This window comes from Pelodiscus sinensis, chromosome 15 (genome assembly GCF_049634645.1).
Source record: "Pelodiscus sinensis isolate JC-2024 chromosome 15, ASM4963464v1, whole genome shotgun sequence".
Lineage (NCBI taxonomy): Eukaryota > Metazoa > Chordata > Testudines > Trionychidae > Pelodiscus > Pelodiscus sinensis.
In genome coordinates, this window is record NC_134725.1 from 22,944,764 (window position 1) to 22,964,186 (window position 19,423).

General features: G+C 48.7%; 1 protein-coding gene and 1 non-coding gene across 2 annotated transcripts in view; both read right to left on the reverse strand.

Annotated features, from left to right (window-relative positions):
* Window positions 1-3,408: 3,408 nt before the first annotated feature.
* LOC112543656 (small nucleolar RNA SNORA49) lies at window positions 3,409-3,538 on the reverse strand. The gene has a single exon (XR_003086867.1). It is a non-coding gene; the product is annotated as a small nucleolar RNA SNORA49 (small nucleolar RNA).
* Window positions 3,539-8,750: 5,212 nt separating this feature from the next.
* PUS1 (pseudouridine synthase 1) overlaps window positions 8,751-19,423 on the reverse strand; it is a 35,078-nt gene continuing 24,405 nt past the window's right edge. The window contains exon 6 of the mRNA XM_075898404.1: window positions 8,751-11,992. Within this exon, the coding sequence (XP_075754519.1) occupies window positions 11,978-11,992 (15 nt within the window). The 3' untranslated portion in view covers window positions 8,751-11,977. The remainder of the gene's footprint in view (window positions 11,993-19,423) is intronic.

The following is a 19,423-nucleotide window of genomic DNA, read 5'->3' on the forward strand; positions in this document are numbered from 1 at the left end:
CTCAGGGCAGAGTCAGACAGCTTTGATGCCCTGGACTGTATCCTGGGGGGAGGGACAATCTGTTCCCCCCAGGTGGTCATCAACTCCAGGGTGGAGCAGTCTGATGCCCCAACGACAGCACGGAGGAGGAGGAGGAGAGCCAGGAGCTGAACAAGGCCAGCGTCACCATCCAGCTCCATCCCCAGTCATCCCTGTGGACATGTCCCAGGTGTTGTCTGATGCCGGGGAAGCAACATTGTGTGTCATCACTTTCCCATTATGAAAGGAGTTGGGGGGGGGGGGGGTGGCTAGACACTGCACACTTGGCCCTTGCTGGCCACAGATCACACAGCTACCTGTGCATGTGTGAGCACATAGGGTGTGTCTAGACTACAGAGTTTTGTCGACAAAAGTGGACTTTAGTCGACAAAACTATACCTGCGTCTACACTACCGCTGAGTTCTGTCGACATAACGTCGACAGAACTCAGAAGTTCTGTCGACGCTGGTAAACCTCATTTTACGAGGAATAACGCCTTTTGTCGACAGAGTTCTGTCGACAGAAGGCGTTATTGCATCTAAACTGTCCTTTGCGTCTACACTGCCATGTCGACAAAGCAGCTTGCTTTGTCGACAGAACTGAATGTAGTCTAGATACTCTTTGTCGACAGAAGCTTTGTTGACAGTATCTGTCAACAAAACTTCTGTCGACAAAAGCCTGTAGTCTAGACGTACCCATAGTGTGCCACTACTGGGAACATGGACCCAGAAGACTGCCACACAGGGGCTTTGAGCTGTTAGCCATGGAGGTATGTGGAGAGACATGACATGCTCCTGACCCCAGGGTGGGACGCAGTGGGCCACTCTTCCTTCTCAAGCCCCCTCCAAGGAGACAGGGGACATTCTCCTCACCCCCCACCCTGCACACACACATACACACACAACACAGGGGCATGTCCGCAATCTTGGGGCATCTCCCAGTCCTGAGTACAGCAGGGCCCATTAGACATACCGAACATGGCCTGCATTCAAGCACATCGGCTCTGGTGGCACCGAGAACTGTCGTCCTTGCCTTGCAGAGGGGGGCTGGGCTTCAGGCACTGTGTCCCCAGGGATGACTGACCACTTGTCTTTGTTCTCCACAGCCAGACCAGCTGCAAGTGGAGGGCGCACCACATCACTTAGGACATCCTCCCGCACCCAAGGGATCCACAGGCCCACCTGTCCCATGGAGGAGTACCAGAAACAGCACCTGGGAGCACTGCAAGCCCTGCACTGCACCAGTGACCGTTGGGTGGAGGAAGACCTGCAGCTCCGGTGGGAGAGCTGGTGGGAGCAGCTTTCCTAGGGCCGCTCCATCTGCGCCCATCGGCAGACCCTGGTGCACAGAATGCTGCCTCCTCCCGCTCCAGCCTCTGCTGCCTCCCCAGCTATCAATCCTCCTCCCATTCCCTCTCTCCCTCCCACTTCTCTCTCCACACCCTCCCCACCCATCCTCAGGGATGACGAGGCCCCCGCACCCATGGTGCTGGAAGCCAGCAAGGCTGGTGCTGCTCCGACTCTCAGCTTCTCCTCCCCCTTCTTCCTCCTTCCAGCTCCCTTCTCCCAGGTTTTCCACACCACCCCCCTTTTCCCACCCTCTCTTCTCCCCTCTTCTGGCTTCTTTCCCCAGTCTCACCCAAGTTTCTTTGCCCTCCCAGTTTTGACAAATAGAGTTCAGTTTGTTCAAAAAAACCCTTTATTTTCCATGAGGAATGGGGGAAGGGAGGGATAAATAGAAGGAAGTGAGGGAGGAGCGAGGCACAAGCCCCCAGTGGGGCGGACCAGTGATCACTGATACTGCTCCTCTGCATAGAAGCTCTCCCGCAAGGCCTCCTGGATGTGCACAGCTCCCTGGAGGGTCTGCAAGAAGATCTGGGGGTTGGGTTCCTGCAGAGCCTGTGAGGCAACCTGCAGAAAGTGCTGCATGACTTGCAGCAAAATGTCCAAAAGCTGAAGAGTGCCCAGAGGCAGCTCCAGCTCCATGGTAGAGAGTGCTGTGGTGTCCAGAGTCAGGGCAACCAGAGCAAGAAGAGAAAATGCTTTGCTGTCCCTCAGAGAAGTAGGCAAGCAAGCAGGGAAACTTGAGAAATGGCTGTGCAGGGGGGTCCCTTTAAGCATGAGCCTCAGATAGCCTCAAGAAGCAGCCACTCGAGGTAATGACTGATTTGATGCCTTGCATGAACTTGTCCCGGGCGGCCTTAAATGCAATTCAGTGTCCAATCAGTGTGGACGTGCTATTTTGAAATAGCAAAATGCTATTTTGAAATGCATTTTGTGTGTAGATGCGTTATTTTGAAATAAGATATTTCAAAATAATTATTCTGAAATATTTTAGTTCAAAATAACGCAGTAGTGTAGACATCCCTTAGGGTACTATAGGACTGCTCTTTTTTAAAAAAATTGTAAAGGTACAAACTAACACAGCTATCCTTCTAAGATTTTTGTATAAATAATATGAACTTAAGACATAGGATCACATTAAAAGGAAAATTCTATAGTGAGCAAATATTTTGCTCTTTTGACACAGATTCTGTACTGCAAAATGCAGCCTAAACTTCTGGGCACTAGACTTCAGGGTTGCCTGAATGCATACATGTACAAGTTAGTAAAATGGTTTGGCTTCCTTACGTCTGTCCATGTTCCTGCCACCCCCACTCCTGGTTTAGGAAGGGGTGGGGGACATGAACTAGGAAGAACCTGAAAAGTTTGGGGACCTCAGTTCTAATAATTTAAAACTTGTTGCATCAGTTTAGCTTGCCCTGAACTTGTATAAAAGATAGGTTTAAAATCTATTTAAGAGCTAGTGTAGAAGAACAGTTAGGGTATGTCTACATTGCAACACTATTTTGAAATAACTAGCGCTATTCTGAAATAACTTAGTCCGTGTCTATACAGCAGGCAGTTATTTCAAAATAGTGTCAAAATAGCGTTGAGCTGGAGGACTTCTTACTCTGACTCCTGTAAATGTCATTGTACGAGCAATAAGGGAAGTCAGAGATAGAGTGCTCTATTTCAAAGTAAGTGCTGTGTAGATGCTCCCTATTTTGAAATAAGCTATTTCAAAATAAGATATGCAATTGACATAGCTCAATTTGTGTAGCTTATTTCCCGTTAAGCCCAGTAGTATAGACGCATGTTTTATAATTAGGTGTTAGATGATCAAACTAGCTGCTACAGTTACAGAAGTCATTCAATTTATCCTCCACAGAACTCATCATGTATCTTCTTTTGTTGTTACATTATGCGTACATTTCTTGATTTCCCTTTTTACTTACTAATTTGAATAGCTCCTATTGTGCTGATTGCTATGCTGCTTTAAGGCAAAATATTTTTCTTGATGATTTTTACTGTGTGGGGCTCAAATGAAAAATGAGAAGAAAGAACTAGCTATGTTACTGAAGTAGGCCCCAAAGGAAACTCAGAGTCCTACTGGGGAGACATATGAGCATAATTTTTAATTTATCCTCGGGTGACCAGGAGACTATATAGGCAAAAAAGCCCCTAGTGTAAGGAAAATGCAGGACAATGTAGCACTTTAAAGACTAACAAGATGGTTTATTAGATGATGAACTTTCGTGGGCCAGACCCACTTCCTCAGATCAAATAGTGGAAGAAAGTCACAACCATATATACCAAAGGATACAATTAAAAAAAATGAACAAATATGAAAAGGACAAATCACATTGCAGAACAGAAGGGGGATGCGGGGGGAGGGGGGGGTGGGAAGGGGGAGGAAGGAAGGTAAGTGTCTGTGAATTGCTGATATTAAAGGTAGGGAGAGTGGGATGTTTGTGAGTTAATGGTATTACAGGTGATAATTGGGGAAACTGTCTTGGTAATGGGTGAGAAAGTTCAAATTCTTGTTAAGTCCTTGTTGGCAAGTGTCGAATTTTAACATGAATGACAGTTCAGAGGATTCCCTTTCAAGTGCAGATGTAAAAGGTCTTTGTAGCAGAATGCAGGTGGTTAAGTCATTGAGAGAGTGTCCTTTCTGGTTAAAATGGCAAGAAACTGTTTTTTCTTTGTGATCTTGTCTGATATCTGTTTTGTGGGCATTAATTCTTTGGCGAAGTGTCTGAGATGTTTGTCCAATGTACATAGCAGACGGACACTTTCGGCACATGATAGCATAGATTATATTTCTGGATGCGCAGGAATATGTGTTCTTGATCTTATAACTCACTTGGTTAGGTCCAATAATGGTATCCGCAGAATGAATATGTGGACAAAGCTGGCAACGGGGTTTGTTGCAAGGGAAGGTACTAGGGTTGGTATTAGTGTGGTATGTCCTGTGGTGGTTGGTAAGAATCATCTTGAGGTTAGGTGGTTGTCTATAGGAGACTATGGGTCTGTCTCCCAGAGCCTCTTTGAGTATGGTATCCTGTTCCAGTATAGGCTGTAGTTTATTGATAATGTGACCTAGAGCAACGTTTCTGAAGCCATAGCCACTGTAGAACAGATGTGATAAATACCTTTAGAAAATCCCAAATCATACTATCAGAGTAATATTAAACTGGAAAATCTATATTCCGAACCCCTGATCATTTTAGTTGCCCTTTTTGGAAACCTTTCCAAGGCCAAAATATATTTTCTGGGGTGAGGAGATCACACAGTACTGAAGATATGGCATACCATAGTTTGATACTTCCCCTCCTCCTTCTTCCCCTGGCTTTCCCCTTCTAGCTCCCTCCTTCCAGGTTTCCCCCTCCCCTCTCCCACCCTCTCTCTTCTCCTCTCCAACCTCCTTTTCCCAGTCTCCCAGAGGTAAGTCCCCCCCTCCCCAGTTTTGTTAAATAAAGAGAGTTTCTATTTTTGCATACACGTGTCCTTTATTTTTTACATCAGGAAGGGGGGCTAGGGAGGGGTAAGTGGAAGGAGGTGAGGGAGGAATGGGGTACGAGCCCCGATGGGGAGGACTGGGGTGGCTCTGTGGGCTCCTTGGGGTGGAAGCTCTCCTGCAGCCCTCTGATTGACCTCCCCGGATGGCAATCTGCGGCAAGTGCATCCAGGCTGATGGCTGAGTGCTGTGATGTGCCGAGTGTGGGCACTCAGGGCACTCCAAGTCAGGACTGCTTTGCTGTCCCTCATTGAGGTAGACAAGCAAGCGGGGAACCCTGAGAACTGTCTGTCCGGGGTGGGGGTCGAGTTCCTTAAAGCACAGCCCTTGGCTAGCCTGAGGCAGCAGCTCCATGCTCTAAGTCCTTACCTGCCAGCACTGATGCCCTGCCAGCACTGCTTCCAGCCAGCCTTAACTTTGGTTCAGGGTCCACTCAATGTGGACATGCTAGTTCGAATTCGCAAAATGCTAATTCGAACTAGTTTTTAGGTCTAGATGTACTAGTTCGAATTAGCTTAGTTCGAATTAACTAATTCAAATTTAAGTTACTTTGAATTAGTGCTGTAGTGTAGACATACCCTAAGGCTACGTCTACACTGGCATGATTTTCCGGAAATGCTTTTAATGGAAAAGTTTTCCTTTAAAAGCATTTTCGGAAAAGCACGTCTAGATTGGCAGGACGCTTTTCCGGAAAAGCGTCTGTGGCCAATCTAGATGCGTTTTTCCACAAAAAAGCCCTGATCATCATTTTTGCAATCAGGGCTTTTTTGCAGAAAAGATTACTGTGCTGTCTACACTGGCCCTTTTCTGGAACAGTTTTCTGGAAAAAGACTTTTGCTCGAACGGGAGCAGCATAGTTTTTTCGGAAAAGCGCTGATGATTTTACATTAGATTGTCAGCGCTTTTCCAGAAATTCAAGCGGCCAGTGTAGACAGCTGGCAAGTTTTTCCGGAAAAGCGGCTGATTTTCCGGAATAACTTGTCAGTGTAGACACAGCCTAACAGTTTAACCAATAAGCTGATGCTTTTTGGTTAATGGTGTTGGTTACACCTAGCCAGCTCCCAAGGAGTCAGTTTTGCTGTGGCAGGACGCTTCTGCACTCTCCCTCCTTCACAAACCCCGCACCCTCAGCCTATTCCTGGCACCCTATCTCTCAGCAGACCTCATACACCCATCCCCTCCTGTATCCATTTTGTCCTCATGGATGGATGGTGAGCTGCAGAAAAGTCTGTGTTGAGCAAGTTGGGTCTCAGGCAAAAAAGTTTAAGAACCACTGATCTAGTCTGATCTTCAAAGGACTCACTTGAAATAATGCATGTTTGAACAAGAGTATATTTTTAAAAATATTCAGTCTTGATCTAATCTACTCCAGCCCTTCATAAATTATTCTTATAGTTAATTACCTTCTAAGATACAGGTTTGATTTTTTAAGTTAAAACTTCTAAGACACTGGATCCTGTTACACCCGTCTGCTAGATTGAAAAGCTCATTATAAAAGTTGTGTTCTCAGTTTAGGTATTTATAGATTATAATTAAGTCACCAGTAATCCTCTTTTTGTTAAACAAAACAGATTGAGCTCTTTGAGTCTATCACTGCAAGGCATGTTTTCCAGTCCTTTAATCATTTTCATGGCTCTTCTCTCAGTGCTATCCAATTTGTCAACATCCTTCTTGACCTCTGGATACAGTATTCCAGTAGCAATTGCACATGGCATGTGAAGAATAATTCACATGTTTATGTTTTGGCTGCTTATTTTATTAAAATAAAATATCCAAACTACCTGAAGAACTAAGAAATTTGCTCCAATCCCACAGACAGAGACAAACACCTACAGGATCTTTATAGAGCATTCCTAAAACTGAAATACCCATCTGGAGAAGTGAAAAAACAGATTGACAGAGCCAAAAAAGTAACCAGACATGAACTACTTCAAGACAGACCCAAAAGAGAAAATAACAGAATCCCACTTGCCATTACCTATGGTCCACAACTCAAAAATCTCCTCTTTCAATCTACAACCTATCTTGGAAAATGATCCCTCACTCTCAGAGGCCTTGGGGGAAAGGCCTATTCTTTCTTACAGATAATCCCCCAACCTGGAACAAATTCTTTCTGGTAACCATGCTACACTACTACATCATAAACATCCAGGAACCCAGCCCTGCAATCAGTCACGGTGCCAACTCTGCCACATATCTAAACAAGTGAATTGATTACTAGAGCCAACCACATAAGCCACCAAATCAGAAGTTCATTTAACTGCACATCCAGTAATTTAATCTATGCCATCAAATGCCAGCAATGCCCCACTGCTATGTATATTGGACAAACTGGACAGTTCCTATGGGCAAAGGTGTGTGCAGCACATTTCATTAGGGTGTGCACCCAAAGAAGTTTTTTTAAATGTACTTTGACCCCCATTAGCCACAGCCCTATCCCCTGTTAACCACATCCCTGGCCCCCATTGGCCACAACCCCTGACTCCCATTGGCCACACCTCTGGAGGTAACATTCTGGGGGCAAGATGGGTACATAACAAGAAGTAAAAGGTGTCATGTGACCCACCTCTAAGGACTTTTCCCACCATCATCCTACCAACAGGGATTAATTTGGCCCCCACCAAACCCTCCTCATGCAACTATCCTGCAGTTGCATTAACCCAATGGCTACGTCTAGACTGGCATGATTTTCCTCAATCCGAAAAGTTTTTCGTTAAAAGCATTTGCGGAAAAGAATGTCTAGATTGGCGCGGACGCTTTTCTGCAAATCGCCATTTTCGCAATCGGGGCTTTTTTGCGCAAAACAAATCTGAGCTGTCTACACTGGCCCTTTTGTGCAAAAGCTTTGCGCAAAAGGGACTTTTGCCCGAATGGGAACAGCATAGAATTTCCGCAAGAAGCACTGATTTCAGACAGTGGGAAAGTCAGTGTACTTGCAGAAATTCAAGCGGCCAGTCTAGGCACAGACAATGTGTATCACATTAACTCAGGGGCAGAGAGGCTGGGGGAAGTGTTCCCTCAGAGTTTCTTCCCATGAGCAGAATGAATTTTGTGTTGTGCACCAGAACTGAGTTCATGTGGCTTGTTTGGATGTGCTACTGTGGCACCCAAGTTATTAATAAATATCTCATAAACCTTTACCTCTTCTCTCTGCTGCCATGTCTCCTCCCCTTGCTCCATCAGTTCCCCTGGTGCCTGCTGCCACCCAACCCCTCACCCTGCTCTGCTGTCCTGACTCCTGCCCTTCTCACTGCCCTCAGCCCTCCTGAGACCTGACCCTCCCATCAGCCCTTCTCTGCCCCCTGTGCCCACTCTTCCAGTAGCCCCACTCTGACCATGTGAGCTACCCCTCCTCATCCCCTCTCCTAACACCTCCCTCTACACACCTGCCTTGGTGTTGGTACCTCCCTTGCAGGTGTCTGCCCTTCTGCTTCACCCCAGAATCCCCTGGCACCTTCACCTTCCCTTAGCCCTGCATCCTCCTGGTGCCTCCCCTTTCCCTCACTACCCCTGCCCCCTTTTTCCCCGGTGCCCACCCCCTCATCACCCTCTGCCCCCATTCCCCTCATGCCTGTGCCCTCACACATGCCTTGCTCCATCCCTGCCTTCCTCATGCCCACCCCTTCTTTCAAGCCTTCTCCCAGCACCTCTCCCTTTCCCCTCTAGCCCCCAGTGCCCTTACCCTCTCCTTTCTGAGTATCACCCTGTCCCCCCTCCCACTGACACCTCCCCTCCTACCCTTTTCCTCATTGTCTCCACTTGGCTCCCTGGCATTTGTCTCTCCTCTACCCTGTCCCTTGGTGCCTTCCCCTTTCTTTTCCTGACCTGCCCCCTCCCCTCAGCACAAGCCCCTTCCTCTCCCACCCCTTCCTTTTATTTTCCCCCCTTCCCCTCCGTTACCTTACCTTTGGTTTCTGCCTTCCTATTTGTGGGGCTGGAGTCAGAGCCGGCCCAAGCTACAGGCCGGCTGGCCCTAGCCTGGGGTGCCTCAGGGGCACCACACCATACTGTCAGGCTGGGCAGGGGCACCCCCGGATGCCTCAGGGGTACCGCATCATGCTGCCAGGCTGCATGGGGGCGCTCCTGGGTCCCCTAAGGGTGCGACACCATGCTGCCATGGTGGGTGGGGGCGCTCCAGGGCGCCTCAAGGGTGCTGCGCCGTACTGCTGTGCTGGGCAGGGGCACTCCCAGACACCTCAGGGGTGCCACGCGGTGTTGCCGTGCTGGGCAGGGGCACTCCCAGGCGCCTCAAGGGCACCACGCCGTGCTGCCATGCTGGGCGGGGGCATTCCCGGGTGCCTCAGGGGCACCGTGCCGTGCTGCTGGGCCACGCAGTGCTGCCGGGCCGAGTGGGGCCCAGGGCGCAAAAATGACTTGGGCTAGCCGGCCCGAGACATTAGGGTGTGCCTGGACACACCTGGTACACCCCATGCGCACGCCTATGCCTACGGGAAAGAATTAATGGACACAAATCAGATATCTGTAAAGGAAACATACAAAAACTTGTTGGAGAACACTTTAATCTCCCTGGGAATTCATTAACAGATCTTCAAGTAGCTGTTTTGTTACAAACCAACTCCACCATCCAAATACAGTAATTCCTCATTTAATACGTGCCCGCTTAACACGGTTTCACGATAGCATGGAATTTCTATCCATAGCGATTCTATGGAACATGTTGATTCACTTAATATTTTTATTTCATTTGATTCTACATTATCTTTCACATACAGTGCCACTCCACCACCCACCCGGCCTGCTCTATCCTTTCTATATATTTTATATCCCGGTATGATTGTGTCCCACATATTTTTCTCATTCCACCAGGTTTCAGTGATGCCTATTATGTCTATCTCCTCATTTAATACAAGGTACTCTAGTTCACCCATCTTATTAGTCAGACTCCTAGCATTTGTGTACAAGCACTTTAAAAATTTGCCACTGCTTATTTGTCTGCCCTTCCCACTCCTTGCTAAGAAGCCAGAGCTGCCTCTGGGCACATGATGGCCATACACTGCCATGCTGCAGTTTCTGCAGGCTGCCTTCATGGGCTTCAACTCAGAGCTCATTATGGAGAACCTCTGCCTGAGCCCTTGCAACTGCATCCCAGAGTAGAGTAGAGAGACCTTTTGGAGGCTGGACACCAGTTCCAAATGGTGGGATTGGCTGGTGATGGAGCAGTGGGATGACCAGCAGTGGCTCCAGAACTTTAGGATGGGGAAGGAGATGTTTATGGAGCTGTGTGTTAGGCTTGTCCCGCACCCAGATGTGACCCTCTGCTCCCCTGGAGAAGCAAGTTGCCATTGCCATCTGGAAGCTTGCCACACCAGTTACTGGTCTGTAGGCTATCAGTTTGGTGTAGGAAAGTCCACCATTGGGGCCCTTCTCATAGAGGTAAGGCACTCTCAAACTGTAGTCCCTGGATGGGGGGAGTACTGGAAAGGGGGACCTGGGAAAAGTGGAGGTTGTAGATGTGGGGAGTGGTCTGTGGGTGGGTGGGGAGGAGCCCCATCCCCAGCGGAGTTCTGCAGTCCCACCCTCACACAACCCTGTGGGAGAGGGGCAGGCTTCATGGGGGTGGCTCCTGCAATGTTTGTGGGGGAGAAGGTGGGGACTTGGGAACCTCCCAAATGCTCAGGCATCCCCTTTGATTCTCTGTTTTATGTCTTTGTTTGTCTCCTTCTGCAGGTGGTGTGGACCATAAACACCATCCTGCTGTGCAGGGTCATCCGCCTGGGAGACCTAGACCCTGTTGTGGCTTGATTTGCTGCCCTGGGCTTCCCCAACTGCTGGGGGGGAGGCTATTGATGGAACCCACACCCCATCTGGGCCCCTGACCACCGAGCAGCACAATATATAAATCAGTAGCGATACTTTTCGATGGTCCTGTAGGTCCTGGTTAACCACCATGGACTGTTCAGTGACATTTTCATCAGCTAGGTGGGGAGGGCACAAAATACTCGTGTGTTCAGAAATTCTAGCCTCTATCAGAAGCTGGAGGTGGACACTTTCTTTCCCGAGCACAACATCAGGGTCAGGAAAGTGGAGATGCCACTATGCATCATGGGGCGGGGGAGGGGGGACACAGCCTACCCTCTCATGCCGTGACCAGATACCTGGACCCAAACAGGGACCATTTTAATGCATGCCTGTGCAGGACCCGTATCCAGGTGGAATGCGCCTTTGGGCACTTGAAGGCACGATTCAGGTGCCTCCTGACCAGCCTCGATGTCTCAGCAGGTAGTCTCCCCCAGGTAGTCTCAGCCTGTTATTTTCTCCACAACATTGTGGAGAGGAAGGGGGAGGCCTTCCTTCCAGGGTAGGGGGCAGAGGCTGGCTTGAAGGGACGGAACTTTGAGAAGCCACACACAACTGCCATCCACCAGGCCTGTTAACTACGGGTGCGTATCTGGGAGACCCTGAGGGAGAGTTTCTCTCAAGGACCCCAGTAACTCTCCCCAGGTCCTCCTCACTAGGGGCCTGTGCCTTGGCCCTCTCTGCCTTCCCCACAAAACCCCTTCCCTTCCCCCATTTCCTGTACAGTGAATAAAAGCAACAGTTTTGTGTTAAAAAAAAGAAGTCTTCGGGTTTTTTTTGATAAAAGTAACTGGGGAAGAGGGGGACTGAGAACCTGGATATGGGCAGGGAGAAAGGGGAGTGAGAACCTTGGAAGGGGGAGGTGAGGCTCAGAGCTGGGGCTGAGACTGGTGCATGGTTTGGATGGTAGTTCTACCTTGGGTCCTGGGACCTCTGGGGTGGGAGGGCTCTGGGGGAACAGGGGGAGAGGCAGGACAGGGAGCTGGAGCAGGATCAGCCATGGCAGGGGGGCAGGAGCTGGCATGGGAGGGGAAGCGGGGACAGGCATGGGAGTGGGGACAGGGATAGGAGCTGGGTAGGCCATCATCTCCCAGACAGTGGCACACATGCTGTGGTCGTGCTGCAGCACCTCGGTCCATATCTGGGTCTGCCACTGTGCATCGTCCTGGACCATCTGAGCCAGTGTCTGTTGCACATCTCAGAGGACGGACACATACTCCCTCATGAGGTTTTTGTGGACCCTTCAATGTCTGCTTTCCCTGGGATTAGGTAGCAGGCTTGCCTGGTTTTGATTGCCCCACAGTCATGGCTGGTCCAGCTGGAGAGAATAAAGAGAAGTGGTCAGTCATCCCTGGAGACACTGTCCTTGAAGCCTTGCCCCCATCAGCGAGCTGAGAGCAACAGTCTTCAGGGGCAGAGGATGATGATGTCCCGGGATCAAGGCCATGTGTGGCCTGGACAGCGGGCCCTGTCTGACAGTGGCCCAGAGGTGCCCAGGGGATCATGCTTCCCACACACCCCCGTCCCACAGACAAGCAAGGAAGAAAAGTGTCTGTCCACACTGGGATCCTATGGCTGGGAGAAGGGCCATGAGCAGTCTGGGCTTCCATCAGTGCCACACACACATCTGTACCTGGCAGCGCTGTCCCCAGGAGCAGGTGCTGCTTTGAGTGTGTAGCCATGCCCATGCGTGGCACTCCAAAGTCTGTGTACGGGCATGTATGCGTCCTTGTCCCCAGCCTGCTTCCAGCGGTGCCTGGTAGTGGGAGGGTATCTGTGTTCCCCACCCCCTTTCGGGGGTCGGAAGTGTGTCTGGCCTCCCCAGAGCTCAGGGCTGCTCTGGGGCTGTCTCCTGGGGCTGTGTAGTGTACACTGGCACTGCACATGCATCCACATGCATGGACTGCAGTGTGAGGGCCAGGCCAAGAAGTATGAGTGACGATTGCACCACAGCCCCTCAGCACCTGCCACCCCCACCCTGTGTGTGTGAAAAACTAAGAGCACTCTCCTGATGATCCCTCTCCAGCCTCAGAGGATGCCTGGGACACATCCAGGCCCTGGGGTACTGGCTCCAGGGTGATGGTGATGATGATGGTCGCTGTCTCTTCCTCTAGCTCCTCATCCTCTTCCTGGGCTGGGACCCCCGGATGGGCAATATTGGAGAAAGGTGGGGAAAGAGGTGGGGAAAGGGCTGCACCACTCCCGAGGATGCTCCAAAGTCCTGTGGTGGCCCTTCGTGGCCAGGCTGTTGGCCAACTGGCCGTAGATATTGGCATTTCGGCATCTGGAGTGGAGATCATGGAGGTTCTCCTCCACACCCCATACCTCCAGGACAGCCAGGATCTCCACTCCAGACCAGAATGGCACACGCCTTTTCCTGCCCCTGGCAGGCTCCTGGGAGCCCTGCACATGCACCCTGTGAGGGCCAGTGGGGTCTTGAGGGGCTTGTGGCTGGGACATAGTGCCCAGATGTGTGGCAGCTGAATGGTGAGTTGCAGTTCACATGGCCAACTTCCTGCCACAAGAGCTACCCCAGGTGTCTGCAGTTTTAAGAGCTGCTGGAAGACAGGAACTATAGAGTTGTGAGGGGTGTGGATGGAGTGGCCAACCTATGTTATTTCCTGGAGGCCTCTTTTTTTTCCCTCTTCTGCATCCACACACCTGCATCCACACACATCTTTTTCTGAAAAAGCTTTTTCAGAAACATCCTAATTCCTTATAGAATGAGGTTTAGTGCCATTGGAACAAGTCCTTCATTATTTCGACTTTTCGTTGAAATAATGCGAAATGTGCAAGTATGGTTTTTTTAGAATAACGGCTACAAAAATGCTGCAGTATAGACATACCCTTGTTGCATACACGCTAAGAGAAAAATTCAAAATAATGTATTTTGTTTAACTGCCTCCGTTTATAAAACAGGTTATACTTCTTGGATATCATTATATGGAATGGATTCTATTTTCTTGGAGGATTATCTTTTTAACCTTTTTGTGCCTTTTCTTACTAGAGAAAAAATTAAAAATGTCTCATAATTATGTCTCCTGCATAACTAATATCATAAGGCCCAAGTTTTTTTTCTCCAGGAAAATATTTAGCATTTCCTTTCTAGGAAAAAGGAATGCCTCTCCCTCAAGTGAAATATAATAATCAGAATTTATAAGGCTCATCTCACTATAAGTATATAGATGGCTGCATTATATTATAGCTACATGCTGAGTGAAATTCATGCCAGTGCAAAGGAGCTATGTGACTATGGAAAACTTCATGAAATGCTATGCAAAACTGAGTAGATTCATAATACTGCTTTTCTTTTCAGCTTTATTAGTCTTTTCATTATATAATCTGAAGACTAGAATCTTCCAAGAGACAAGTACAAGAAATACCCTTTCCTCCACTATATTGTAATACTGTTTATTTGAATGGTACATCTTGAAACAAAAAGCTTTCATTTTTCAGCTGACTGCAACCATTTAACCTAAGGTCCATTACTTTATCCAAGTAGAAGGAAAAGCAATGCTATTTGAGTCATCTGCTAATTCACAATTGGATAAATATTATTTTCAACAAAATACAAATTGATATATTAGGTCTGAAGAAGATAATTCCAGCAAAGACAAAGGCGATATCTTGGCACTCTTTTTTGGCACCACTCTCTCCAGAGCGGGTGCTTTTTTTGGTGAGTGGATTACCACTTCATAAGAGAAATTGGAATACAGATATTGCTATCTATAGAATATCTGAAGTGTGCATTAATTAGATATTCACCTATACATTAATAATCAAATCTAATTTAACTATGTGAGGGCTTTTTGAAGTGAATTATTGGTTCCTAATAAGTTCCATTAAAAAAAAAACCTCAAGAGTATTTGCTCGCTTACTGACAGTATCAGGAATGCAAAGGATTCTTTGGGCACAGGAAATCAATGACTCTTTCTTCCCTAGAGGTCTCAGACCCAACATACAGGGTCGATCTTGTCCAGGCAATGTGAAAAACCTTTCATGCCCCTCCTTATGTTGTATGTACATGTTACACAGGTGACTTCAATCTTCAAGGCTATCAGTTAAGGATGTTAAATTTTATGCAGCGGTACTGCTTTGAAACACCATGGGGAGCCTGGGTACATCCCAGTTGGCCCCAAAGCAGCAGCGCCGTGTGGAGCCCGGGGTCTGGCCCCAGGCTCTATGCAAAGCTGCAGCTTTGAAGTACACCTCACCTCTTCCCCATCCCCTTGCTGCCTAGTCCACTAGTCATTCACATCTCTACTATCAATCTGAAACTTTTCATATGTATTAAGTATATTTAAACAAAAAAGTGAATTTGGTAAAGTAAAAGGGGGGGAAAAATAAAGCTGAGGGAGGGGGTTGGCCACGCCGTGCCATGGGAGGGGAGGTTGCCCCGGGGCAGGCTCCCGTGGGGGTTTGGCCCCGCCGTCAGAGGGGAGTGTTGTCACAGGGGCAGGGGCAAACCCCCCTCCCGTGGCATGGCACTGCCAACCCCTTCCCTTCCCACAGCACAGCCAAATCCCAGGGCCGACCCCCTCTCCCGCGGTGCAGGGAAACCCCTATGCTCGACTCACCCCTCCGGTGCTGGGAAGCCACCGCACTCCTCCTCCAGGGCCAACGCTCCCTCCCCCAGCACACAACAGAGCTGTGTGAGGGGAGCAGCCCGTGCACTTCTGGAACCCCCAGAAGTGACGTGGGCTTCAGACAGGACTTCTGTCCACCCCGCGGGAAGCTGGCACTACACTAGAGATAGGTAGTGGGGCTTCTCGGGGGTGGGGGAAAAATGGGGAGCCAGGGTGCCTGAATGCCTCGTGATCGACGGGTTGGTGACCATGGATCTAGATCATCCCTGAAAGGTGTCTATCCAATCTGCTCTTAAATATCTCCAGTGATGGAGATTCCACAACCTCCCTAGGCAATTTATTCCAGTGTTTAACCACCCTGACAGTTAGGAAGTGTTTCCCTGTGTCCAACCTAAACCTCTCTTACTGCAGTTTAAGCCCATTGCTTCTTGGCCTATCATTAGAGGCCAAGTAGAACAATTTTTCTTCCTCCTACTGGAAACAATCTTTTAGATATTTCAGAATTGCTATCATATCTCCTCTTGGTCTTCTCTTTTCTAAACTAAACAAACCCAATTCTTTCAGTCTTCCTTCACAGGTCATATTTTCTAGACCTTTAATCAGTTTTGTTGCTCTTCTCTAGATCTTCTCCAATTTCTCTACCTCTTTCTTGAAATGTGGTGCCCTGACTTAGACACAATACTCCAATTGGCTATTCAGTGCAGAGTAGAGTGGAAGAATGATTTCTCATGTCTTGCTCCTGTTAATGCATCCCAGAATCATATTTGCTTTTTTTGCAACAGTGTCCCACTCATGTTTAGCCTCTGGCCCACTATGACCTCTAAATCCCTTTCAGCAGTACTCCTTCCTAGACAGTCACTTCCCATTCTGTATGTGTAAAACTGGTTGTTCCTTCTTAAGTGGAATACTTTGCATTTGTCCTTAGTAAACTTCATTCTTTTTACCTCAGACCATTTCTATAGTTTGTCCAGATTATTTTAAATTATGACCCCTTCCTCCAAAGCACTTGTAACTGCTCCCAGCTTGCTATCATCTGCAAACTTAATAAGCATCTCTCTGTCATCGTCTAAATCATTGATTAAGATATTGAACAAAACCAGTCCAAAAACAGACCCCTGTGGAACACCACTTGTTATACCCTGCCGGCATAATTGTGAACTGTTAATAACTACTCTCTGAGAATGGTTATCCAGCTAGTTATGCACCTATCCTAGGCTATATTTCCCTAGTTTATTGATCAGAAGGTCTTGTGAGACCATATCAAATGCCTTACCAAAATTTAAGTACACAATGTCCACCACTTCCCCCTTATCCACAAGGCTTGATAGCCTATCAAAGAAAGCTATCAGATTGGTTTGACATGATTTGTTCCTTACAAATTACAAATCCATGCTGACTGTTACTTATCAGCTTATTATCTTCCAAATGTTTGCAGATGAATTCCTTAATTACTTGCTCCATTATCTCCCCTGGCGCAGAAGTTAAACTAAATGGTCTGTAGTTTCCTAGGTTGTTCTTATTTCCCGTTTTATAGATGGGCACTATTTTTGCCCTTTTCCAGTCATCTGGTATCTCTTCTGACTTCCAAGACTTTTAAAATATGATTGCTAAAGGCTTAGATACCTCCTCTATCAGATTCTTAAGTATTCTAGGATGCATGTTATCAGGCCCTGGTGACTTGAAGACATCTAACTTTTCTTAGTAATTTTTAACCTGTTCTTTTTTGTTTTTTTAACTTCTAACCCTACCCCATTTCCATTAGCATTCACTATGTTACGCATCCCATCACCATCAACTTGGGTAAAAACTGAAACAAAGAAGTCATTAAGCACCTCTGCCATTTCTTTTTCCTGTTATTCTTTCTCTCTCTTCACTGAGCAATGGCCTATCCCCATGGTCAGGAAGTGTGCCGGAAGATCCCCCCTCCCCCAAACAGACAGTGTGTTTCCTGAAACCAGGTCTGTGGTGTGCTGGCAAGTTCCTTCTCCTGCTGGTAGGGGGTCCTGGGAGGAAGTGCGCATCGGGAACTTCCTTCTCCTGCTGCCTTCCTACCTGTTCACAAGGGGAGTGGGAGGGATTTTGGGGGATAGGGGAGCTGCTCACATAGGGTATGTCTATACTACAGCGCTAATTCGAACTAGCTTAGTTTGAATTAGTTAATTTGAACTAAGATCATTCGAATTAGCGCATCTAGACCTAAAAACTAGTTCAAATTAGCATTTTGCTAATTCAAACTAGCATGTCCACATTGAGTGGACCCTGAACCGAGGTTAAGGATGGCCGGAAGCAGTGCCAGCAGGGCATCAGAGTAGGACTTAGAGCGTGGAGCTGCTGTCTCAGGCTAGCTGAGGGCTGTGCTTAAAGGGACCCGACCCCCAACCTGGACAGACAATTCTCAGAGTTCCCCGCTTGAAAAGCAGTCCTGGCTTGGAGTGTCCCGAGTTCCCACACTTGGAACATCACAGCACTTGGCCATCAGCCCGGCTGCACTTGCCGCAGGCTGCCATCTGGGGGGAGGGGGCAATCGGGGGGCTGCAGGAGAACTTCCACCCTGAGCAGTCTGTAGAGCCAGCCCAGTCCTCCTCATCGGGGGCTCATACCCCAGTCCTCCCTCACCTCCTTCCACTTACCCCTTCCTAGCCCCCCTTCCTGATGAACAAATTAAAGGACATGTGTGTTCAAAAATAGAATCTCTCTTTATTGAACAAAACTGGGGGAGACTGGGAAAAGGAGGTGGGAGAGGGGAAGAGAGAGGCTGGGAGAGGGGAGGGCAACTAAAATGATCAGGGGTTTGGAACAGGTCCCATATGAAGAGAGGCTAAAGAGACTGGGACTTTTCAGCTTAGAGAAGAGGAGACGGAGGGGGGATATGATAGAGGTCTCTAAAAGTATGAGTAGTGTGGAGAGGGTGCATAAAGAAAAGTTCTCCATTAGTTCCCATAATAGGAGGACTAGAGGACACCAAAGGAAAGGAATGGGTAGCAGGCTTCAAACTAGTAACAGAAAGTTATTCTTCACAAAGCAAATAGTCAACCTGTGGAACTCCTTGCTGCAGGAGGCTGTGAAGGCTAGAACTAGAACAGAGTTTAAAGAGAAGTTAGATCAAGTCATGGAGGTTGGGTCCATGGAGTGCTATTAGCCAGGGAGTAGGAGTGGTGTCCCTGCCCAAAGTTTGTGGAAGGCTGGAGAGGGATGGCACGAGACAAATGGCTTGGTCACTGTCTTTGGTCCATCCCCTCCAGGGTACCTAGGGTTGGCTGCTGTCGGCAGACAGGCTACTGGAGTAGATGGACCTTTGGTCTGACCCAGCACGGCCATTCTAAGCTCAGGGTCGGGGGTCTCACTGGACCACCTTGATTTTCATGCAAACCTGCTCCTGGGTGGCCAGGCTGGCAGCTCTCCTGCCCTAGACAGCCACTTTCCTGTGCCTAGTGCGGAGGTCGAGAACGAGGTCCACGATGTCTGCACTAGACCAGGTGGGTGCCCGCCTCTTGTGGTCCTGGGCAGGCTCCCGAGAGCCGCCAGCCTGGTCCCGGGAAGAGGCGGAGGGCTGGGGGGCATCGGGTGGCTGGCTCGAGCCGTGCCAGGTGCAGGGTCTGCTAGCTGGGTGCTGGCAGGCTTGCACCTGGCACGGGCACCGTAGCCAGCCCATGCCCCTTTAAGGGCTTCGGGGCCGGGGGGGGGGGGTGAGATACGAGTTTCCCTGGTGGTGCCCAGAGTGGCCACCAGGGAAAGCTGGGGAGGGCTAGCCTCCCACTAGTTCGAATTAAGGGGCTACACACCCCTTAATTTGAACTAGTAAGTTCGAACTAGGCTTAGTCCTCATGGAATGAGGTTTACCTAGTTCGAACTAGCGGAGCGCTAGTGTAGCGCCTATCAAAGTTAATTCGAACTAACGTCCATTAGTTCGAATTAACTTTGTAGTGTAGACATACCCATACTTCCTGAGTCCAGCTGCAGGATCTGCAGATACTGGCCCAAGCTGCCTAGCCAGACCACACCCCCATGAGTACCTTGCCACAGCACCCCCCCAGCACCCTGCCCCAGCACCCACAGCACAGTTGGGGCCACATTAGTGAGGCTTAGGGGGCTTTGGAGGGTTTTTTTTTTTTTGCATCTTACTTGTGTGGCCCCGACTGACTTTTCTGTGGGTCAGTGACCCC